General features: G+C 47.7%; 1 protein-coding gene across 2 annotated transcripts in view; it reads left to right on the forward strand.

Annotated features, from left to right (window-relative positions):
* The first annotated feature begins 8561 nt into the window (after positions 1–8561).
* The window catches only part of LOC123448484 (E3 ubiquitin-protein ligase RNF25), a 79707-nt gene continuing 66939 nt past the window's right edge, over positions 8562–21329 (forward strand). For both annotated transcript variants that reach the window (XM_045125397.1, XM_045125398.1), the window contains exons 1-3: positions 8562–8931; positions 10091–10129; positions 10943–11080. In XM_045125397.1, the coding sequence (XP_044981332.1) occupies positions 8779–8931; positions 10091–10129; positions 10943–11080 (330 nt within the window). In that variant the 5' untranslated portion in view covers positions 8562–8778. The remainder of the gene's footprint in view (positions 8932–10090; positions 10130–10942; positions 11081–21329) is intronic.

Below are 21329 nucleotides of genomic sequence, written 5' to 3' on the forward strand. Positions count from 1 at the left end.
AATTCTTGTCAACTGGAGTCGTCGTATCAGTTCCATTTAACCGGTGTGCTTCTCTGCAACTGAATTCAACCCTCTCCAATTTTGCAAAGATCAAGCTCTCTTTTCTTTCCGGAGTTCATCTCATCTGTCTCGAGTTGTCGTTGTTTTTCCCCGCCCTCCCGCCCTTTTCTTCAATGTTTGGATTTCATTCAAGTGCCTTCTTATTCAGTGATGCTTCCACTATCTCTTCTTCCTTTTTGTAGCCAGTGATTGATTGTGAAGATTCTCAGGAGTTCTAGTTCATCATTCCTTCAACCTTGTTATCTTTTTTCCGGTGAATTTAATTCAGCTATCTGTGTTCATCATATCCTTTTCATCCTTGTTAATTCTTTCCCATGTTGGGAATTATTTTCATACTATCTTGTTATTAATTCCTCTCTCTTTCTATCTGGAGTCTTAAAGGTATTTCAGAAGTTCTGGTTTTCAATCCTTCAGTTATTTCGAGGTGCTAACCTCATCTAGTTTTCTTATACCGGTGCAATATCTCTCGTTCTAGCAATTGTTTCAACGACGATTTCTTTTGAGTGGGCCCATAACCCACAGGTTCTTTCCCAGGATCTTTCCTGGCTCTTTCAAAATTTTCCCGGAGATCATTAATTCCTTTCAACTATGACGTAAGTATGAATTTCATCGGTCATATTCCTTCTTCAAGATTGCTTCTAATTTATTTGTCGTCATTGGCTAAAATTTTCCTTGTTCTTATTTCGGAGTGTCTCAACTATTCTTGATGTTGTTCCTCGTCATCATTCTCAGCTTGCAAATTCGAAGGAGTGTTTCTCTCAATCTTGGTCCATTCTCTTGCAGATTCATCATTTCAGCTTTGTGCCATCATCTTAATTGTTGTCAATCATGAGTTATCTATTTCTTGCGATCCGGTGCTTTTATGAGTTGTTTTCATTCTCGTTCCTCCGAAGGCCATCATTTCAGAAGATTCTTCGTTCTCAGCTTTCAGCTTTCATCCTCAATTGTTGTCTCTTCGTTCGTCTTGGTTATTCAGGCGCCTTTTTCAAGTTTTCTTTCAGGTGGCTCATGAGCTCTTCATTCTCATGTTTCTCCATTGATTCTTGGTTTTCCATTCAACTGGGAATTCTTACCGGTGCTTCCTGCAATTATGCTTCAAATGGTGCTTATCTCTCTGCCTCTTCAAGATCCTTTCAAGAATAAGTGCTACGCTAAATCCGTGACTTGTCATCAATTATACTTGATGAAGGATAAGCATAACATAATTCTTATTCTGTTCATAGTAATCTGAATTCTTCTTCCGGAGTGGCTCACGATATCGATTCCTTTTCTCTCAAGTGTTCTTATCTTTTCTTTTCCAGAGTGCCAAGTTTTCTCAAGTTTCTCTTCGTGAAGCTTCATTGAAGACTTTGCAAGGTCATAATCTTATTCTTTTCTACCTTCATGTCTGTGCATCATTCATTTGTATACGGAGGTCCTTCATGGTGATTCATCAAGATTTCAATTCATTCTCAAAGTGTTCTTCAAGACTCTTGTTGGAGAACCTCAAGCATTCTTTCCCTTGCATTTCAGTGCAATTGTTCTTCCTTTATCCGTTGAGGTGGTATTATAGCATTCTTGTAGTGTAGGAGCCTCGAAGATTTTTCCTTTCAAGAATGAGATAATTAAACCCACCGATTCTATGATCATGAGATATTTCAACCCACGATTTCTTCTTGGAGCTATCTTGGTTTGGGCTTCACCTAGAGTTTTTCTTATGGATTGTGCTATCATGGTGCTTGTCTTTAATCCAAGTTCTCAATGCACCCTCGGTGTAAGAAGTTTTGATATCTTTGCTTTCAACTATCCTTGTTTCTTTTAGCGGTTGGTTGTCACCTCATATATGTTGAGAGGATCTTCATAAGCCCACTACTATCTTGTTCTTTTCGTTGTTGTTTTTCCAACAACTTCGTTCAATTCTTCTTGCAAGGATGCTTGCCAAGTTCATTTGAGGTAGTAGTTGTCATTCTCTCTTCATTCTCTTCTTCCGTATGATCTAGTTCCTATTCTATGGTTCTGGAGGCATGGTGATGTTGCTCTTTTGGGTCAATCTTGTTTTTCTATCAAGATCATGGTGTTCCCTTGCTCTACTTAGTTGTTTGTGGTGCATATTGTGTAATTCTCTCTTCTTATCGATTTTTTTGTCCCATTTTCCTACTGAAGTGTTGCCGAAATTTTCCGTGAATTCTTGCTTCCTTCTCACATCATTCCTCATCGCCTTGCAACCTTCAAGGATCGTTGGTTTCACTCGTTTGTCAAAGAAGCGACTAAATTTTTACCTCTTGTTCTTTCTCATCCTCTTCCCTTTTCATTCTTGGATCTCGGGGCGAGATCTTCTTGTAGTGTAGGAGAGTTGTGACAGCCCGATGCCGACGTTCCAGAAGATTCCCCTTTTTCTTTCCGTTTCCGTCGTGTGTCTATTTTTATTTGTCGCGTCATCATCGCATCATGCACATCATCTGCATTGCATCGGCATCTCCGTTGCCGCCAGTTTTCAAACTTGCATCCGTTATTAGTTGTCGCTTCTCTTCGCGTTCGTCGTTGTTCGTTCCGAGCCTGACCGCACTCGCACGCGCTCGCGGCACCCTCGAAACCCTGTTTTAAAAGTGTGCGTAAAACTTTCTCTGATCGGGTTGAGATTCGATGTGCGGCGTTATTTTAATATAGCTAGGCCGCCTGTCGGGTTTCCTCGCGATCGGAGACCGTCTGGTACCCGAACGGTCGACCGTAGCGGCACCGTATTCGGTCTACCGTCGGACGTTAGTCGGTGTTGTTAAAAATTCATGTCGCGTCGCCCGTTCTCCCTCTCGTCTCCGGATATCCCCTCTACACGGCCGCATACCCATACCCGCGTTCGGAATCGTCCGAATCCGACCCCGCGGTTGGATCCGGAACGAGATTCCGGTTAACCGAGCCCCCCCCCCCCCGTTTGTCTATATATAGCCCCCATGCCATTAATTAGAGAGCCACTCCCCCTCTGCCTCGAAATTCGTGCCACCCACGAAACCCTAGCCTCCCACCTGCTCTCTCTCTCTTCCCCCGCGCCGCCGGCCCGCCAGGCCCAGATCGGGCCCGGCCGAGCCCATCCGGCGCGCCGCCGCCAACCGCCGCCTCCCCGCGAGCCCGCAACTCCTCCTGTCTTCCGTGCCTAGAGCCGCCGGCCATCCCTCGAGCCACCGGCACCCCAGCAGCTGGCGCATCTCCTCTCGCCGGGGCGCTTCCCCGCCGCCTCCTCCCGTCGCCGCCGGCCAGCCGCAACCCATCCCTGCTCCCCGCCAGGCCAGCAGCCGCATCCCGGTCCCCTCTGCTCCGTCGCCATGCTCTGCCTGCCGAAGCTCGCCGGCCACCGTGGAGCCTCCCGGATCCGGTTCCTCCGACAGCCTCCTGCCCGGATCTGGTCCTCGCGCTGCCGTGTTAGCCTCGGACTCCCGTCGGCGTGCTGCTCCATCGCTGCGCCCCGAGCAGCACGGGAGGACGACGCAGCCGCTTGCGTTGACGAGCCTGGGCGCGTGGGCCTCGTCGGCCAGCTCGCGCAGCCTCGGCCCAGGCAGGGCGCCCCTCCTACCGAGCCGGCCCAGCTAGGCGCAGTTCCTCTCGGGCCCATCCAGCGCCGCACCTCCCCAAGCCCAGCTTCCCCCAGCCGGCCTGTTAGGCCCGAGGTGAGCGCCCCATACTACCCAGCGCTTTGTGCACATTTTACTCCCGTCCGCCCATGTCCTGTTAGGCCCGTTAGTTAATAGGAATTTTTCGGAATTATTAAATTCTAGAAAAATAGCCGATTTTATAACTTGCGTAACTTTCTAACCGTTAGTCGGATCGAGGCATATTGTATATGGTTTTGGGGTAGCTTCGCGAGTAGAACACGATTTCACAACTTGCATATTTGTTTGACGCCGTTTAGCGTGTCGTATGCCTAGGTTTACGTGTTGTTTTAATAGGATACGTCCCATATTTATTTTTCTCGCGGTCCGGAATGCTCGAGCGCCTTAGGTAAAATGCCTATGTTTTAGGAACTATTTTTCCGTGTATTTTAGAGCGATCACTCGTATTTTTACGTGTAGAGATTTGCCGGTAGTTTATTTTTCCGTGTATAGGTTATTTTCTCGCATTTATGTGTGGCTTTATTTTGTTGTGCAACCCCACATATTTTATATGTATTTTAGCATTAGAGCAAGTTAGTGCGCGAGATATTTTGCTATGTTGCCCTTTTGATTAATTCGTAGGATTTATTCCATGCCTCGTTTGAATTAGTTGTCAACTAGAGAGTTGGTCTTGGATGTTTTGTTTAGCCCCTGGTATTTTTAGTTGCAATAGAAATGCATGTTTAGGTGTGTTTTGCTTGCTCTCAAGTTGCTAGAAATAGTGTTGTTTTAGAGGAGCTGAAATATTTCTAAGTCTGGAATCTGTTATTATTTTGTTGTTGTCTTGTCTTGCTTGCATCTTGTGATCTGTAGCTCTTTTGAGGTTGGTCCAATGGAGTAAGTTGTATCCCTTGTGTTTGTCTAGCATGCTGTGAAGTTTCATGCCATTTGGAGTCCTATAGCTATAGATTTTGCTGCTATCAATATAGCTTCAGATCGAAAACTGCACTTTCATGAGGTGTAATTTTCACTAAGTCTGAAATAGTGTGTGAGATGCCATTTTGTGTCTTCTTTTCTTAGTGCTCCTTGCTGCCATGCTAGTTGGTGTTAGCTGTTCGTAGTAGTGCTTCTTGCCCTCTTCCGTTCCATGCCTTGCTTGAGCATATCGGAGTTGTGTAGCCCGTAGTTGTGGGGTGTAGAAAATGCTATGTGGCTGATTTTGGCAGATTGTAGTGATTTCTTGTTTTGCTCGTAGTTGTTGAACCGTAGCTCCGATTTGATCATGTCCCACATGAAACTTGCTTAAAATCTCGTGTAGTTTCATTTTCTCTTGCTGGTTGCATGTGTTGAAGTGCTCGTGACCGCCATTGCACACATATTGCATTCATGTCATCATATCTTGTGGTGCTTGTATCTTTTGATCCGTAGCTCCGTTGGAGATGTTCTCTACGTGTAGATTGCTTGCCTTGACGCGTAGAATCACGTGAACCTATTTGTTTCTCTGTTTAACAACTAATTAAATGCATTATTTCAGATCTGGACAGAATTGTAAATTGACATGTGAGGTCGTCTCGGAGATGCTATATGTCATTTCCAACCTCATTTAAAATGCCTAGATAGGTAGATTAATTACGCTTCACCTCTTGCCATGTTTAATCACATTTAATATTGCCGTGTAAATAACCAGGAGCGAACTAAACAATTCATATGTGAAGTTTCGTCCATATGCAACTCGTTGCATATTGAACTTCACTTAATGTGTAGTGTTTGATTGTGTGAACTGTCATGTCGTGACTCGCATGTTTTCAGCTGCTCATGCATCATTTGTGTTGTGCATCGTGTGGTGAATTCCGTGTGTTGATTTGTATTTCCGGTTTGCTTCGTCTCGATAGAGTTCCGCAAGCGTGTCGGATGTGAGGACCCGTTCGACTACGTCGGTTCGTCTGCTTCACGGAGGCATTCTTCTTCCAAGCGGGATCTCAGGCAAGATGATCATTTCCCCAGATACCATTACTATCATAGCCTTGCTAGTTTACCGCTTCTATCGATTATGTCTCGTTGCCTACCACATGTTAAATATCAGCCTCTCAACAATGCCATGATTACTTCAACCTGTTCGACCTAGCAAACCACTGATTGGCTATGTTACCGCTTGCTTAACCCTGTTGTTAGCATTGCTAGTTGCAGGTGCAGTTGCTTCCATGTGATAACATGGGTTCCTTGTCATATCACCATATTTAAATGCTATTTAATTTAATGCACCTACATACTTGGTAAAAGGTGAAAGGCTCGGCCTTTCTAGCCTGGTGTTTTGTTCCACCTTTGCCCCCTTAGTTTTCGGCTACCGGTGTTATGTTCCATAAACGAGCGCTCCTAACACGATCGGGGTTGTTATGGGGACCCCCTTGATAATTCGTTTTAGATTAAAGCTGGTCCGGCAAGGCCCAACATTGGTTGTACATTTGCCCAACATAATAACTTTGTTAATACTGAAATGCATAGGGCGTCATGAACCCGAGGAGTAATTTTTACATAAACAGGGGGGCCAGTGCTGATGGTGTTGGTCCCAAACGGTCTGCCTGCGGGGCCACCACGGGGAAACCCGAGGTTTGGCACCCGTAGCTAGTTCCATCCGTCGTGTCCTGAGAACGAGATACGCGGCTCCTATCGGGATCGTCGACACGCCGGGCCGCTGTTTGACTGTTTGACTGTCTGAAGAAAGATGCATTTTCATTGGAGTGCTGCTCAAGACAGAGCAATGGAGGTGGTTAAGGACAAATTAACTAACTCTCCTTTGCTGATATTACCTGATTTTGCTAAGCCCTTTGTGTTGGAAGCTGATGCAAGTGGTTATGGTCTGGGAGCTGTTTTGATGCAGGAAGGGAGACCCATTTCATACCTGAGCAAGTCTATTGGACCTAGAGCTGCTGCTTTGTCTACTTATGATAAGGAGGCCATGGCCATCACATAAGCTATGAAAAAGTGGAAACATTATTTCCTGGCTACTGCTCTTATTATCAGAACTGACCAGGAAAGTTTGAAGTACATCCAGGAGCAGAAGTTGACAGAAGGTATCCAACACAAGTTGCTGGTATACAATTTCACAATTGAGTACAAGAGAGGCAAGGAAAATAAAGTAGCTGATGTATTGTCTAGAGTGAAATACTGGACTTCTATGGTGGTTGCAAGTACTGTAACTCCCACTTGGGTTGTAGAGGTGGTGAATAGTTACGGCCAGGATGAAAAGATAAAGGAGTGGATCACTCAATGTGCAGTGGATAAAGGGGCTCATGGGTCTTACTCTTATAGCAATGGTATACTCAGGTTTAAGAACAAGGTGGTTGTAGGTAAAGCTACTGAGCTCAGGCGGGAATTACTGAAAACATTTCATAATTCAGAGCTATGGGGGCACTCTGGTGAGAGGGCTACTTATCAAAGGATTAAGTTAGTGTTTCATTAGCCTGGTATGAAACAGGATGTGATTGCATTTGTTAAAGCTTGCCCAGTGTGCCAACTCAACAAAGCTGAACATTGTCCCTATCCTGGACTGTTGGAGCCATTGCCTGTGCCTGATTTTGCTTGGGCTCATGTGAGCATGGATTTTGTAGAAGGATTGCCAGTGTCTGAAAACAAGGATTTGATATTGGTGGTAGTGGACAGGTTCACTAAATATGCACATTTCATTGGCATGAAGCGTCCCATTACTGTGGAATCTGTTGCTAGAGCATTCTCTGAAACTGTTTTCAAATTACATGGTATGCCAGTAGTGATTGTGACTGACAGAGACAAAATCTTTACAAGTAACTTGTGGCAGCAGTTGTTCAAGTCCCTAGAGATTAAGTTGCACATGAGTACTAGCTATCACCCACAATCTGATGGACAAACTGAGAGGGTTAACCAGTGTTTGGAGAATTATCTAAGGTGTATGTGCTTCCAGCAACCTAAGAAGTGGCACAGCTGGTTAGCTTTAGCTGAGTGGTGGTATAATACCAGTTTTCACACTGCTTTGAACATGACTCCATTCCAGGCACTCTATGGTTTTCCCCCACCTATGCTGGTTGAGTCTGTTCTTCCTGACTCTATATCTGTGGATGCTGCTGATCTGTTGCAAAACAGGGAACTAGCAATGGAGGTCATCAAGCAGAATTTGCTCAAAGCACAAGAGAGGATGAAGTGGTTTGCTGACAAGAAAAGGAAGGAGAGGGAATTTGATGTAGGGGACATGGTGTATCTGAAGTTGCAACCCTACAGGCATACTTCCCTAAGCCTGCACAGACATTTGAAATTGCATTCTAAATTCTATGGGCCATTTAGAATTCTGCAGAAGGTGGGACAGCATGCTTACAAACTGCTTCTGCCTGAAGGATGCAGGCTACACCCTACCTTCCATGTAAGCCAGCTTAAAAAGCACATTGGGCAAAAGGTGGCGCCCTCCAAGGACCCGCCGTTGGTGGGATCTGATGGCATTGTTCTGATGGAGCCTGAAGCTATTCTGGACAGGAAACTGGTCCCACGAGTTCAAGGAGATATATCTATACCTGTGGTTCGTTGGTTGATTAAGTGGCTCAACATTCCAGTGGAGCAAGCTACCTCGGAGGATTCGGCTTTCATCCAGAAAGTTTTCCCATCGTTCGTAGCTTGAGGGCAAGCTGCCGCTCAACAAGGGCAGGCGACCCTGTCAGGCTCCGTCGATAGCCTCCCCTGTTTCTACTTGCCGGTTTGGTTGTGAAGAGTTGATGGATGATCCAACGGCTATGGTTGAAAGATACCGTTTCAGGCGGGAGTCGCCCTACGTCGTTGATCCAGCATCTGACGGCTACTGGAGCTGCCCGCGTCGCTGTATCAATTTCGACAGGAGTTCGTTTATTTCTGCTGTTTAATCTAGTTCCTTTCCTTTTCTTTGCTGGCCTATATAAGCCACGGTTTCCAGCCCTAAGAGGCATGTAATTAATATCTGGGTAGAAGCCTAGCCGCGGGCGGCCGCGCCACATGCACTTTCCCTTTTCTCCAAGCAATTCAATCCCTCCGATCACTGAGTTCTGTCTGAATTGCGCACTAGAATCACTTGAATCATCTCGTCAGGTGCTCTGATCCTGACAGACCCGTGGTCCGCCATCACCGTAGGCGAGAGTTAGGGCGTGGACAACCGCCGAAGGCAATGGCGGCGGAGGCCGAGGCCGAGGAGGAGGTGAGGCTGGAGGTGGAGGCGGTGGTGGCGGTGTACGGAGAGGACTGCCGTGTGTACTGCGACTTCCCTCCCCACCTTGTCGTCCACGTTCGCCCCAACACTGCCGACGACTCCTCGCAGCAGGTTCCCCCCCCCCCCCCCCCCCCCCCCCCACACACACACACATCTAGACCGGCCTCACGGCATCCGATCCCTCCGAGTGGTCAGTTATTTCCGATTAATTACATGGCCCGTGCGGTTGATCGATTGTGAAGCAGCTGAGTCTGGAAGTAGTCAGCTGTGGTTAGTGGTGGTCGCGTTGCTGCTTCCGAACCCTAGCAGATACTTATTAGTTTTTTTCTTCTCTGGCGATGATAGCACATAGTGTTAGTCCTCTCGTAGTTAGTTAGTTATAAGCTACTAGTTCTCTAAGGTTGTTTAGTGCTTATCGCGTTAGTGCTGATCAACTGCTAGGTTTTTAGTTACCTAGTCAGACGCCTCTGATCAGTTGTTAGTATGTATATGCCATAATCGTTCTAGTGCTTCTGTAGAGAAAATTCAGTTCACATAAAAAAAATCCCCTTACAGAGTTATACTTATTGTGCAGTGCACGCAAAAAGCTTTATCAGTTTATTGTTAATAACCTTTTCATGTAATCCTTGATAATTCTTTTTTAAGATGATACTATTGTAAGTAGAAATTTAACTGTTTCATCAATGATATTTGCTCTTAATCAATCCAGTAATAATTAGTTTGAGCGAACAACCCATGCTACCACTAGTGGTAGGTTCATGTTGATACATACATTCGTATGCATATGATACTGAACGAATACATAACTGCCAGCCACACCTACATTGCTGCCACCTTGGTGCTGGTAAAGTGGTGGTGGCCGGGACGGGGCGTTTTTGGGAGGCCATAGTGGATGCGATCCACAAAGGGACAAATATAGTTTTTTCTAATGGGAAAAAGGAACGGTAAGTAGGAAAAATACGGAATAACGGGAGGTTGCGAGGAGGAAGGGGAGGCAATGGGGTGGCTAGTGAATGCAAAGTGGAAGCGACGTGCAAAGTTGTGGTCGTCGTATGCCGAGTCACAAAGAAGCCCACATTTGTCCACATATGTAATAAATATTTTGGGTCGTTTAATTTCAATGATATGATAGCCAGTAATTGTCAGCATGTCCATGATTGGGGTTGAACAAATTAAGTGAAAAGCTGTTCTGTTTTCCTACCATGAGCTTTCAAGTGTTAATAGCTATACAGATTTATTCGTATATCAATATTCACTTTCTCCTTTTCAGTTTGTGGAACTCTTCCTTGGAATTAAAGCATCCTCCCAGGTATGAACCTGTATGGCTTACCACCTTTCTAGATTTTGATATATCTCCCATCTAACTTTTTTGTTAATTTGAACTAAAACCACGACACTTACTTTGGAACAGAGGGAGTACCTCTATTTTGGGAACAGATCTTCAACTGATTGACCTGCAATGTTTTTCTTTATGTCGTGAATTTGAATAGGTTATATTTCCTTGGTTTCTCTTAGAACCTCGCTCGTTATTTGCCTTGCTGTATATCCTAAATGCGTGCATCATTACTTGTCAGTCCATTTTTTTTTGCTTAGGAATAGCTGTGCAATTACTTGGAGTTAAGTTGGTTAGCCATTTGAAAAATTATTCACGTGAGTGGTAACTGCTTTTGTACATATCCATTTGCACTACTAAAGTTCTTGATGGCATGCATACATCTTGCTGTTTTGGAAAATGCTCCTTCTTGGGAATAATGCTAGATCTTTCCTGAAATGGTTCACTGTATTAATGTCTTGAAATCAGTAAGCCAGTAATAAGGTTGCATTTCATCACATCGAGCCAACATTCTAATTTGTGCTATTGTAAGTTCATCGGAAGGTGGATGAAACCTGAAGGATCAGCACCTGTTGGTTCAAACAACCTTTCATGTGTGTTATTTATTTTCTGGAGTAACTGCAAAAGTTCATTCCAAGGCTGAATGCTTGTAAATTTACATCATGAATCATTTTTGTGCCGCTACCTTTCTCCCAGGATTTTTATCTCCTTAGTAAGTCTACCTGTTCAGCAATGGTTATGTATTGTCTCAATACTAATTCATTACATTTTATGGCATTGTACTTGTAGTATCCAAAAGAACCACCTCATGTTTATGCTGTGGAAAGTAAGGGCCTTGATGAGAATAGACAGGCATATCTTATTAGCAGTATCCAAGACAAGGCAAAAGAGCTTTCCTACTACCCAATGCTTGTGACTCTGTGTGAGGTATTTCCTTGTTTCTTGCTTTCTATACCGTAGACTAGCAGTGAACAAGACTTTGTTCCATATCATAATGTTCAAGAGGATTGCATTTAACTCAGAGTCGAAGTATTTGATAGTCGCATAAGTGTCTGGGGTGCCCCATGTGTGTCGATTCCAGTGTTGGACCGATTGAAATATTCTGTAGTACACACTCACAACAGCAGGGAATAGCAATTTTAGAGGTTGATTGTGAGGAATTTGGATGGATTTCAGATACACCTAAAGGGCCAGCCAGGAGCACCGGGGGCGTTTACCCAATACAACAAGAATGACCCAAAAGTCTCAAGATCCATGGCTTTATAGCCTTATAGATAGCATAACGCAAATGAAAAGTAGAGGGAGCAAGTGAATAGCTCAGTGGAGCGTACCGGAAACTAAACAACGACGTCTTGGGGCTTGGCTGCCATCCGACTGAGGATCGATGTCACTAGCATCTTCTTCTTGTTAGGAGAGCAACTTATCTCTATTCAAGGCCCAAGGGGCATATGTATATTACACAAGACTTCAAATAATGTTAGTTGTTTCAGCCTGAGCATTGATAGTTGTGGATGACACTGGGAGAGCTGGGGCAATTTTCGTTGCTTATTTGGCACACAATGCCATGCCAACCTAAGGGGTTGGGGATACATATTTATAGGCTGCTAGCCAGCCAAGCATATACTAAGATGCTAGTCTAAGATGCTATCCTAACTGCCAGTCCTTGGTAGTCAAGGATGCTATCCTAACAGCCACAAGGACACAAGGACCATGTGCTGCAGCTCCACAAAGACCTTAGTACAGAGACTTATCCATCATTCTCCCCCTAAGTCTTGTGCATCGTCTTGTGGGAGAGTCGAACCATCTCGATCCTGGAGCAGAGTTCGAGGAACTTGATCCTCCCAAGAGGATTGGTGAGCAGGCCTGCGAGCTGGTCCGTGGTGTTGATGTAGCTCGCCTCGTGCTCCCTTCATCCAAACAGCTTCGGATGAAGTGATACCTCAGTTGGATGTGCTTGCTCCATTCGTGGAAAACAGGGTTCTTTGCCAGGGCCAGGTTGGACTTGCTGTCCACCATGAGCTGCACCGTTCTGGTGTCTCGGACGAGGAGATCACCAAGCAGTTGAGCAAGTCAGAGCGCCTGAGTGCAGGCGGTGGAGGCCGCTATGTACTCGGCCTCGCAGCTGGACAGGGCCACCAACTGCTGCTTGATCGACTGCCAGTTCACGAGACACTTGCCGAGGAAGAAGAGGATCCCGGTCGTGCTCTTGCTGGTGTTCATGTCGCAGGCGTGGTCGCTGTCGCTGTACCTGATGAAGTGTGCCACCCCCGGACACCTAGGATAGTGGAGGCCGTGGTCGAGGGTCCCCGACACGTAGCGGATGATCCTCTTCACTGCCTGCTGGTGCTCCGTCCTCGGTCGCTCCATGAACCGACTAACGTAGCCGACGGAGAATGCCAAGTCCGCCCGTGTGTGGGCGAGGTAGCGAAGGCTCCCCACAAGGCGTCGGTACTGCGTAGCGTCCACTTCCTCTGTCGTGCTGTCGCGGCTCAGTTTCAGCCTCTCCTCCATCGGAGTGAGAGCTGGGTGGCAGTCGGTGAGCCCAGCTAGCTCAACGATGCGCTTGGCGTAGGTGGACTGTCGAAGGGCGATCCCGGAGTGATTCTGGTGCACCTCGATCCCTAGATAGAAGGAGAGGAGCCCCAGATCACTCATTTGGAAGGTGGCCTTCATTTCTTCCTTGAACGCCGCCACCTCTGCATCTTTGATGCCGGTGATCACAAGTCGTCAACATAGACGCCCACCAGCAGGGCATTTCCTCCACTGCCCCGTCAGTAGACGGCCGCCTCATGCGTGCTTTGCTTGAAGCCCATCTTCTTTAGCGTGGTGTCTAGCTTGGCGTTCCACGCCCTAGGCGCCTGCCGCCATAGAGAGCCTTACGCAGGCGGAGTACCTTGCCCTCCTGGCCGGGGATCGCAAATCCCGGCGGGTGATGCATATAGACTTCCTCCTTTAAGTCGCCGTTGAGGAACGCCGACTTGACATGCATGTGATGGACACGCCAGCCCTCCTGGGCAGCTAGTGCAAGGAGAAGTCGCATGGACTCCATTCGTGCCACGAGAGCGAAAACGTCGTCGAAGTCGACTCCTTCCTGCTGCAAGAAGGCTCGGGCCACCAAGCGAGCCTTGTGCTTGACGATGGCGCCGACTTCATCCCTCTTTAGCTTGAACAACCACTTAAGGGTGATCGCGCCGTGACCACGAGGGAGGTCAGCGAGCTCCCATGTGCAGTTCTGCTCGACCGCATCCATCTCCAATTGCATCGCGGGCGCCATGCCGCGTCTCTCTCGGCCTCTGCAAAGGACCGAGGTTCGCCGTCCTCACACGCGAGTTGTAGCTCCGCCTCCAGGTCGCGTGGCTCCAGTCCCGGCACCGGCTGGTCACCGAGTAGATTTTCCATCATACGATACCGCAACGTTTCGCCTCCATGATACGCGTCGATGCGCTCCTTGTCATGAGTGAGCGGGGAAGCGAACTCGACCTAACCGACCTCAGCAAGCAGCGGCGATCTGCCGTGTGGGCAAGGTCGACGTCAAGGATGTGGGCTTCGGGAAGGACCTCCTCCTGGCGCGGATGCTTCCCCTCCTCTCCTCCAGTTGCAACTTGGCCGGCGGCGCGGGTGCCTCTTTCGCGGCGAGCTCGAGGCCAGCGTGGGCGAGGGGACGTGGCAGCTGAGAAGAGACGAAGAGGTTGCCTGCGAGCAAAGGAAAAAGGAATCGTGTTCCGAGCCAGGGAGGTTGTATCTGGGCAGATATTACCAAGGAAGCCAACACCCAGCGCATGCTTGGCAGCAACGGAGACGTTTACGTTTTTTTTCCAACGTTACTGTACAAATCCTACGTGGACACAACCAGAGATCGCCATAGTCCCGCACCTTATTGTGTTGGATGTACTTTAGGCTCCATTGATATGTCCCTGCTTTAGCGCCTCAATAATTGCTAATGATTCTTTGTCATAAGTAAACAAAGTAGAAAACCCTGGCCCCAGTATTTTTAGGCTATGGCCATTTGAAAATGGCTTCAATTTGTAAAGGATTTGTTACCACTCCCATCTCCTCTGATAATGTGACCAAGATATTCCACTTGAGTTTGTCCAAATATGCATTTGTTCAGTCTTGCAACTAGGTTGTTGGAGCGAAGTGTCTCAAAGATCTAAGATCTGCTTAAGTGCACACCAAGTGTTCCTTCAGGGTTCTTACTGTAAACCAATATATCATCAAAGAAAACCAGGGCAACTTTTTTGAGCTATGGAGTCAACACTGTGTTCATAAGCATTTGAAAAGTTGTAGGGGCATTGGTGAGCCCAAAAGCCATAACCAAATATTCATAATGGCCGCAGTGTGTGTTGAATGCAGCTTTCTCTATGCTATTTTCTTTCATTCTTATTTGTTGATGTCTGCTTTTGGAAATGTAGTGTCCCCTTGCATTCATCCAATATATCTTCAATTACCGTGATGGGGCACTTAATTTTTGACAGTTTGTGCATTCAGTTCTCTACATCAGTGCACAATCTCCAGTTTAAATCTTCTTGTACCGAGATAGCAGGTTAGGAGTAGTGACTGGCACTGTCCCTCAAGATTTCTGATTTAATCATCTCCTAAATAATAGCTTCCATTGCATCCTTCTGATGACGTGGAAGTCTGTAGGGCCTATGACCGACAATCTTGGCATCAAGTATTAATGGAACTGGGTGATACTCCGTGCGCCGTGGTAGGAATTTGTTGTGAATTTTTTGAGTAACATCCAAGAAGATACCGATTTGAATCAGTAATATGGTAGACTTCATATAGAGGTGATAATAATCGACCATATGATAGATTTCATATACTCCCTCCGTTCCTAAATATAAGTCTTTCTAGAGTTTTCACTAATGGACTACATACGGATGTATATAGACATACTTTAGAGTATAGATTCATTCATTTTGCTTCGTATGTAGGCACCTAGTGAAATATCTTAAAAGACTTATATTTAGGTACGGAGGGAGTATAAGTGATTCAAATTTATTTGTTGTACAAATATATATTGTATGATAAAATTATAGTAGTTTCTGGAGGTAAAAGGTGAAATGTGTTAAGAGTACTATATATGTAGCCATGTAACCTTTCGTATTTACCCTATTGTATAGGGGGTTTTCTGCATATTACACACCTGTACATGTATATGCCTATGGCCTCCTGGAAATACAAGTTGCATATTTCCTAACATGGTATTAGAGTTAGGTCAATTTTTTGCACGTCGCAACTCGTGCTGTTGATCCGCTCCGTGCCACCACTCTCCTCCGTGGCCGTCGCTCGTCGCCACCCTTCTGTCGTGTCTATCGCAGGACTAGGCCGGCTCCTCCTCTCCCCGATCCAGTCATTGTGGGATCCTGTCGTCGCCAGCCTCCCCGGTCCAGTCAACGCCGTGCTGTTCCCGTTTGTTCCCCGTTGAAGGCCGCCGTGACCGCTCCTACTGCTGCTCCCGAGTCCTGCTGGATCTTGCTCGATCTCTCCCGAGTCCCGTTGGTTCTCGCTCAAGCTTCGTGCCTCCACGCCGGATCTTGTCCGCCGCACCGCCTGCAGCTCGCCGCCCACGCCGGAGCCTGTTGGCAGCCCTCGTGCTCGCCGGACTTCAAGCTTCGTGCCTCCACGCCAAATCCAGTCAGCCGCATCGCCTGCAGTCCGCCGCACACGCCGGAGCCCGTCGGCAGCCCTCATCCTTGCCGGATCTCGCCAGCTCCCGTCACCTTGCCATCCACGCTGGATTCCGCCGTTGCCTCGCCGGATTCCACTGTCGTCTCGCCGGATTCTGCTGTTTCTGCTGTCGCTTGATCTCTTCACCGGCCCTCTCTGTTGCTGCTGCTGCTATCACGTGATAGTTGCTTGGTCTAGCCCATGTACCGTAAAAAAAAAGAAAAAGAAAAGAGAGAGATGTTTCCCTCGGGTCTGCATGTCCCTTGCTGCCCGGTGACTCCTGCTGCTCCTGTCTCGCATCTGGGTCGTTCCTCGACGCTTGATGCTCGTTCGTTTGTTCGCCGTCCCTTTCGGTGTCTTTCGCAGGCTGTGGTGGTAGTTTTACTGCTGCTCCTCCTGCGAGCTCCACATATGATGATTGTCGCTCTTCCCCGACACCTCTCGCGACTTCCATCGGTTGTACTGGTGCACATGACTCCATCGACTGTGCTTCGCACACGCGTCTACCCTTGGTGCTTGGTGCTTGTCTGCATACGGCCTCGTCTTCACCACCGGCCTTTGCAGACGATACTGGTCATGCTACATCGTCACACTTAGCGGCTTCCATATGTTAGACCTTTCAGCCTGAGCATTGATAGTTGTGGATGACACTAGGAGAGTTGGGACAATTTTCGTTGGTTTATTTCTCACACAATGCCATGCCAACCTGAGGGGTTGGGGATACATATTTATAGGCTGCTAGCCAGCCAAGCATATGCTAAGATGCTAGTCTAAGATGCTAGTCTAAGATGCTGCTAAGATGCTAGTCCAAGATGCTATCCTAACTGCCAGTCCTTGATGGTCAAGGATTCTATCCTAACAGCCACAAGGACCATGTGCTGCAGCCCCACAAAGGACTATGTGCTGCAGCCCCACAAGGACCATGTTGGCTTTTGAACGTGCGTATGCAGCTGTACAGGCGTGCCTACGCGATTCTTGCTTCGGCCGGCTACTTGACGGAACTTGCGTAACTAGCGACACGAATAAAACTGATCGATGGATTTGATGGCTAAAGGCCCGTGTCGAGCCTTTGCTTTGTATTGCTTTTCGTTTTTCTGATGTTACAATCAACACCCCTAGGGTGTCTTTTATACACGTCCACAAGGGACTATGGAAATAGACTAGGACTAGGAATCCTAATACTACTAGGACTCGGTTTGGCTTTCTTTCCTAATCCTACATGAGCAACATGATTAACATCTACATTCACCTCCTTAATCTTGTTGCTTGACTTCACTTCTTGCACTCCGACTTTCCTCCTCATCTCGATGAACTTCTGTCGACCGAGGGACTTGGTGAAAATATCGGCAAGTTGGTCTTTCGTGTTCACATGTTGAACCTCGATCAACCCTTCTTCAATGCACTCCCGGATATGGTGGAACCGGGTATCTATGTGCTTGCTCCTTTCGTGATGAACCGGATTTTTGCACAACGAGATTGCAGCTTGGTTATCGATCTTCAGTGACACCTTCTGCACCTCCCGCTTTGCAAGAATAGCTAGGAGTCTTCTCAGCCACACTGCTTGACAAGCCGCCGTGCTTGCCGCTATGTATTCTGCCTCGCATGAAGACAGTGCCACCACCTTTTGCTTCTGAGAATTCCAGCTAATCGGATTCGGGCCAAGGTAGAAAACCATGCCCGTTGTGCTCTTTCGGTCATCAACATCACCTGCCATGTCGCTATCTGAATATCCACGAAGGATCAATCCTTCCTTTCCCTTTCTGTACGTGCAACCACGATTAATGGTGCCTTTCACATAGCGCAAGATTTGATTGACCGCGCTCATGTGCTCGGTTGTCGGATTCTCCATGAAACGACTCACGATCCCGACTGAATAAGCCAAGTCAGGTCGGGTATGCACCAAATATCTTAGGCTGCCCACAACGCTTCGATACATTGTGGTGTCCACCGGCGGATTTGAGCTACGCTTGCTCAACTTGTGACGTTGGTCCATTGAAACTTGTGTTGCGTAGCAATCTGACATGCCACACTTGTCCAATAACTTGACCGCGTAAGCCGATTGACATAGGGAAATCTCTCCGGAGCTTTGCTTCACTTCGATGCCCAAGTAATAGCTGAGTAATCCCAGATCACTCATGCTAAACTTGTTCTTCATTTTCGCCTTGAAACGTTCAATTTCTTGTACGCTATCTCCGGTGATAATCAGATCGTCGACATAAACTCCAACTAGCAGGTTTGAGCCTTTGGAGTTCTTTGTATAGACTGCGTGCTCGAGGGGACATCTCTTGAACCCGAGCGAGACCAGACTTCGGTCTAACTTTGAGTTCCAAGCTCTTGGCGCTTGCTTCAACCCGTAAAGTGCCTTCTTGAGCTTGTAAACTTTCCCTTCTTCGCCTTTCTTCTCGTAGCCGAGGGGTTGTTCCACGTACACTTCTTCTGTGAGATCGCCGTTGAGGAAAGCGGATTTAACATCCATATGATGAACCTTCCAATCCTCTTGTGCTGCCAAAGCTAGGAGCACTCTCACCGTCTCGAGTCGAGCAACCGGTGCAAACACCTCATTATAGTCAACTCCTTGACGTTGTACGTAGCCCTTTGCAACGAGTCTTGCCTTGTACTTCACCATGGCACCTTGTGTGTCTTTCTTTAACTTGTAAACCCACTTCAAACCTATCGCCTTTTGGTCTGGAGGACGGGTTACCAAGGTCCACGTGTCATTGCTCTCAATTGCCTTCATCTCCTCATCCATGGCGTGCGTCCAGCTAGGACTTTTTCTCGCCTCTACGAAGTTCGCCGGCTCCTCAACTCCGAAAAGACATAGTCCGGAGTATTCGAGCGTAACTGACTTTGTGTACTTGTAGACTTTCTTGAGGGTCTTGTAGCGACGAGGCCCTGAGGAGTCCGTTGTGGCTTGCGAAGGAGGCGACACAAATTGTGTCGGTGTTGATGCACTTGAGGAAGACGGCTGAGACCTTGGTGTGTCATCGACATCCGTGTCGTCGGCGTAGTCGTCATGACCGTGACCATCATCTTGATTGTCGTCGTCACTATGCGCCTCGTTGTCGATGTTGTCGTCGAGATCTCCGCCTGTGTCGTGCGCGGCGTTGTCGCTATCTCCTGGCGACCTATGCGCGTCGTCGTCGGTGTCGGCACCATGATGATGACTACCATTGTGGTCACCTTGGTTGGGCGTCTTGCCAACCACCTGGACATCCTCCCCTGCATCATCATTAGTTGGAAATTCAACTGCAAATATGTTACTGTTTGGAGCATCGGTGGCTGCGGCGCTCCAATTCCACGCTTGGTTTTCTTCAAACACGACGTCGCGTGAAATCCGTAGACGCTTGGTTTGTGGATCGTAGAAACGGTATGCCTTGGTGCCAGAACTGCTCTCGTATCCGATGAACACCATCTTGGTGCTACGATCGGCAAGCTTTGAGAGGTGCGGCTCCGCCGTCTTCACATGTGCCACGCACCCGAATGTCCGTAGAAGAGACACATTCGGCTTACGTCCGTAAATTGCTTCATACAGAGTCTTGCCGATCACCGCCTTCGTTGGAGCCCGGTTGAGAAGATAGACCGCCGTCGAGACAGCTTCTCCCCAAAAAGTCCCCGACAGGTTCTTGCTCTTGAGTAAACTCCTTGCCATGTCAACGACGGTTCGATTGCGCCTTTCAACGACCCCATTCTGCTGCGGCGTGTAAGGTGCCGTGAGGAACCTCTTTATGCCAATCTTCTCGCAGTAGTCGTTGAACTCATTCGACGTAAACTCTCCGCCGCGATCTGTCCGTAGAGCGCGAACCTTCAGCTTGTGTTCCATCTCTGTTGCAGCCTTTAATTTCTTGAACGCTTCAAACGCCTCATCTTTAGATCGTAGGAGAATGACCCACATATATCTCGAGTAGTCGTCTACCACAAGGAAGAAATACTTCTTTCCAGCGTGAGTTGCCGGGGTGATAGGGCCACATAGATCACCATGGAGCAGCTCGAGTGCATCACTTGCACGATAGGTAGACTGAGCAGGGAATGGCCTGCGGTGCTGTTTTCCAACCAAGCACCCGTCACATACTCGATCAACATGGTCGATAACTGGCATCCCGGATACCATCTGCATCTTTGACATCTTCTTCAAGGCGTAGAAGTTAACGTGTCCAAATCTAGCATGCCATAACCACGAATCATCATCACTCTTGGCAAGCCAACACTCCGGTTGAGATTGATCAAGGTTGAGGATATAGAGCCTATTCCGTGAGCGATTAACACGAGCTAGCACGTTTCGGAGGTTGTCGAAGATCGTCATCACTCCGCTCTCTATATTCACCTTGCATCCATTCTCGTCAAGCTTCCCAATAGAGATGATGTTGTTGCGCAGCCGTGGGATGTAGTACACTCCGGTGAGTATGCGATGTTCGCCTGTGAGACCCTCAAAGAGGACAGATCCTTGCCCGCAAATCTCCACAGCTGAACCATCACCGAACTTGACCGAGCCTTCAACATCGTATTCCAGCTCGAGGAATTTCTCCTTGCACCCCGTCATGTGGTTACTGGCACCCGTGTCGAGATACCACGACACGTTCTGATCACCGGATAACTTTGGTGTCACTTTTTCCTCATGAAGTAGCACCTTCCGGCTTGGTTTCACAACCACCGTTTCAGCGAGATCACAAACTTCGGCCATCAGAAGACCTGGACCTTCGTCTTCCTGCTTTGCCAAATTTGCCTTGATCTCCCGCTTGTTAGGCTTTGGACAATCCTTCGCAAAGTGACCCATCTTATTGCAGTTATAGCACTTGACCTCGGACAAGTCCAAGTTCCGTGGTTTCTGCTCTTTAGATTGTCCCGCCTTACCACGACCTTGTGGTTTGCCTTTTCCTTTGCCTTTTCCGGTTTGTCCATCGCCCTTCGTGTTGCTTGAGCCTTCGCCACCGTCACGCCTTCCTTTGCTACTTGGGGCCTCCCAATCTGTGCGCGAGTACATGAGTTGGTCACTACCTCCTCCTTTGCCTTTCCGACAGCCACGAGCATTCTCTTCCCATGTCCGCAATCGTCCGATCGCCTCCGTTATGGTCATGTCGTCGATGTCGTAAAGCTGCTCGAGCGTGCCGATGATGTACGTGAATTTATCAGTGACTGAACTGAAAAACTTCTCCACGATCTCGGTCTCATCGAGCTTTGCACCAAGCGCGCGGATCTCTCCCACCAAAGTAGTAAAACACATGGCATAGTCGTTCACCGATTCAGTTTCCTCCATCTGCAACTTGTGAAATTGGCGCTTCAGCACTTGTGCCCGAGCCTTGGTGACGCGATCTTCTCCGATCCTCATCTCCTTGAGTGTGTTCCACGCCTCTCTTGCCGTCTCGAACTCCGCCAATGTCATCAGCACAGAATCCGGCACAGACTGGGCTATGGCGGCCATGGCACCTTCGTCGCGCTCCGTGTCGACGTCGTCGTCCGTGATGGCCTCCCACACTCGAAGGGATCGAAGAATAATCTTCATCTTCAC

This window comes from Hordeum vulgare, chromosome 4H (genome assembly GCF_904849725.1).
Source record: "Hordeum vulgare subsp. vulgare chromosome 4H, MorexV3_pseudomolecules_assembly, whole genome shotgun sequence".
Taxonomy (NCBI): Eukaryota; Viridiplantae; Streptophyta; class Magnoliopsida; order Poales; family Poaceae; genus Hordeum; species Hordeum vulgare.